Here is a 2,512-nt window from a genome sequence, read left to right as displayed (position 1 = left end):
AGCTTTTAAAGTCTAGTCAATTCCCTGCTTTAAACTGCCTCATAGCCTGCCATTGCGTTCACAATAAAACCCAGTTTCCTTACCGTGGCCGACAAAGCCTGCAGTAACTGATCCCACCAAGATAAAATAATGATTTTGTCTATTGATGTACACGTTTATCGTCTCTCACTACACTAAAATGTAAGCGATCTTATTTCCCGCCGTATCCCAGTGTCGCGAATAGAGCCTTGCACAGACTGAGGGGACAGGGTTGGGCGGGCTTCCATCAGTACTAGTTCATGAATTGAAGCAAACCATCAACTGCCCCTGTGAGTCGTCACCAGTTTTCCTGGGACGATCCGTCACCCAGCTCCAGGGTGGCGCCCCTCCCCGAGGCCCCTGGCCCATTTTCACTTCCCTGAGGAAACTATGGCAGGAGACCTCTTGCGCGCCCATCCCGACACAAGCCCCCAACTTGAGCAGCTCTCCCGCGGCAGCAGCCCTGCTCGGAGCCCCCAACTCCCTGGTCCTCTGACCACACCTCTCGCGCGTTCTCCTGGCCCACGAGCCCTGAGGCCGCCTGCTTGGCCAAGCCGCTCTCGTCTAGACCCAGCCCTTTCACATGGCTGTGGGAAGCGATGCGCTGCGTCTTCGTGGTGCTCTTCACCTCCTCAATCTTCATTTTGCAGACACCGTGGGCTAAAACCAGCGTGGAAAGCCAGCAGCTAGGAAAGTGCAACCGGCACCTGGTGTTACCATGCGGCCGTTTCTAGGGCAATTTGCAAAGGCCCGCCTAGGTTTGCGTTTCATTGGTGCAAGCGGAAACGCCTCTGCTCCCCATAGGCTTACGGCTGCGCCCATCGCGACTGGGGCTGGAGCTCCGGTCACCCACTTCCGGCTGTGTCTCCGGGCTGGCTTCCCCCAGCAGCCGGCGCTTCCTACCCACACTGGGGTCGGGAGCACAGTGGGGCCACGCCCCGGATTTGATCTAGGGCTGAGGCGTCGCGTGAGGTAGTGGCCGCCGATACCATTCCTAATCGTTCCGTCCTATCTATTAGCATATTTGAACGTCCATACTCTTATGCGAAGCTCAAGTTATTACTTCCGTTTTGGAAATAGAGGAACTGAGGTTCAGAGCTTAAACGGGAACTTTTGGTTACTAACCAGTGTTTTCTGACTCCAAGACCTTTGCATCTCCCTGGAAAGGCCCAGTTCAGCCAACCACTCCTTTCATGGAATTGTCTTCCCCTGCCTCTAGCCTCCTTCCACCCAGAGATAAGGTTCCTGCTAAGTTCAGTTCAGTTGACTGTGAATAATATTTTGCAGTTTCAAAACTTCACAGCCCTGTAAGGTAGTGTAATTCCAAATGCAGCTACAAACAGGCGGAAAGAGGCCCATCTGTCCAAGAAAGCACCACAAATAATCAGAACTGGAAAGCTTCAGGCTTCAAAACCTATATAATGCTCATCCCGTCCTATGACTCCAGATGAGATAATCGGCCAGCAAATTGTCCTGTCAAGTTGCATAATGATGTTAGCACAACGTGTACCACAATTGTACTTGCCATCCATCCATCCATCCATTCAACAAACACAAGCCAGACCACAATGACAATGCACTGGGTGTAAGGTCTTTTAGGCTGACTGACAGCACCATGGACACCATGGGAACCCCCATGACCCGCGTACACTTCTGGATGGCCTTCTGGAATTAGAAAATCTGAAGTAACTGGAAGACCATGAAAGAAGGAAGAATGATCAACCCCTGTGGTGCCTGACTAACTTGAGACTTTCTTCTATTTGTTCCTTATACTAGCCACAATTGACAAGGCAGTTGGACTTTGTAACCAACCTTCGTCAACCTCGTGACTCCAGACCCTACGAACCATTCCCACTTTACAAAAACTGCCCTAAACTGTAACTTCTGTAACTTTCCACTGCCTACCCCAAACCTTTAAAACCAACTCCTATCCCACTGCCCTCCACTGACTCTTTTTGGACTCAGCTTGCCCACACCCGGGTGAATAAACAGCAGCCACGTTGCTCACACAAAGCCTGTATGGAGGGGTCTCTTCATTCAGAGCGCACATTTTAACACTGGGGATACAGGAAGAAAAGTCCTGATAAGCTTACTCCTTGCTTAGAAAACTTGCAACATGAGACGTACTGGGACAGGTACGCCCAGGTGGCATGCAAGACCAGAGCAGAAGCACCTGGAACAGCTGAAGAGCCAGGGAAAGCATCATGAAGGTGATGTTGCCTTGGCTGAATCCTAACAAATAGGAGAGATTTCCTCAGAAGCAAATGATATGACACCATTTTACTGAAGAGGAAACTGACATCCAGAGGAATGGAAGGATTTGTCCAGAGTGCAGGAGAGTTTATATTACAGTTGAGACAGACCTGAAATCAAATCCAATTACAGTAGTTCCAGAGTTACACACCTCCTTGTACATCTTGATTCTAACTTTTGAATCTAGGTCTCTCTATATTTGTTTCTTTTCTTTTGAATCTAGGTTTCTAATGATTTGCAT

At 49.6% G+C, this 2,512-nt stretch overlaps 1 protein-coding gene across 1 annotated transcript in view; it reads right to left on the bottom strand.

Annotated features, from left to right (window-relative positions):
• The window catches only part of RUVBL1 (RuvB like AAA ATPase 1), a 40,164-nt gene extending 39,420 nt beyond the window's left edge, over positions 1-744 (bottom strand). Inside the window, exon 1 of the mRNA XM_032267955.1 lies at positions 521-744. Coding sequence (XP_032123846.1) covers positions 521-661 — 141 coding nt within the window. The 5' untranslated portion in view covers positions 662-744. The remainder of the gene's footprint in view (positions 1-520) is intronic.
• Between the last annotated feature and the right edge of the window lie 1,768 nt (positions 745-2,512).

This window comes from Sapajus apella, unplaced genomic scaffold (genome assembly GCF_009761245.1).
Source record: "Sapajus apella isolate SASKATOON/1434 unplaced genomic scaffold, GSC_monkey_1.0 scaffold174, whole genome shotgun sequence".
Classification (NCBI taxonomy): Eukaryota; Metazoa; Chordata; class Mammalia; order Primates; family Cebidae; genus Sapajus; species Sapajus apella.
This window is presented reverse-complemented; position numbering and strand designations above follow the sequence as displayed.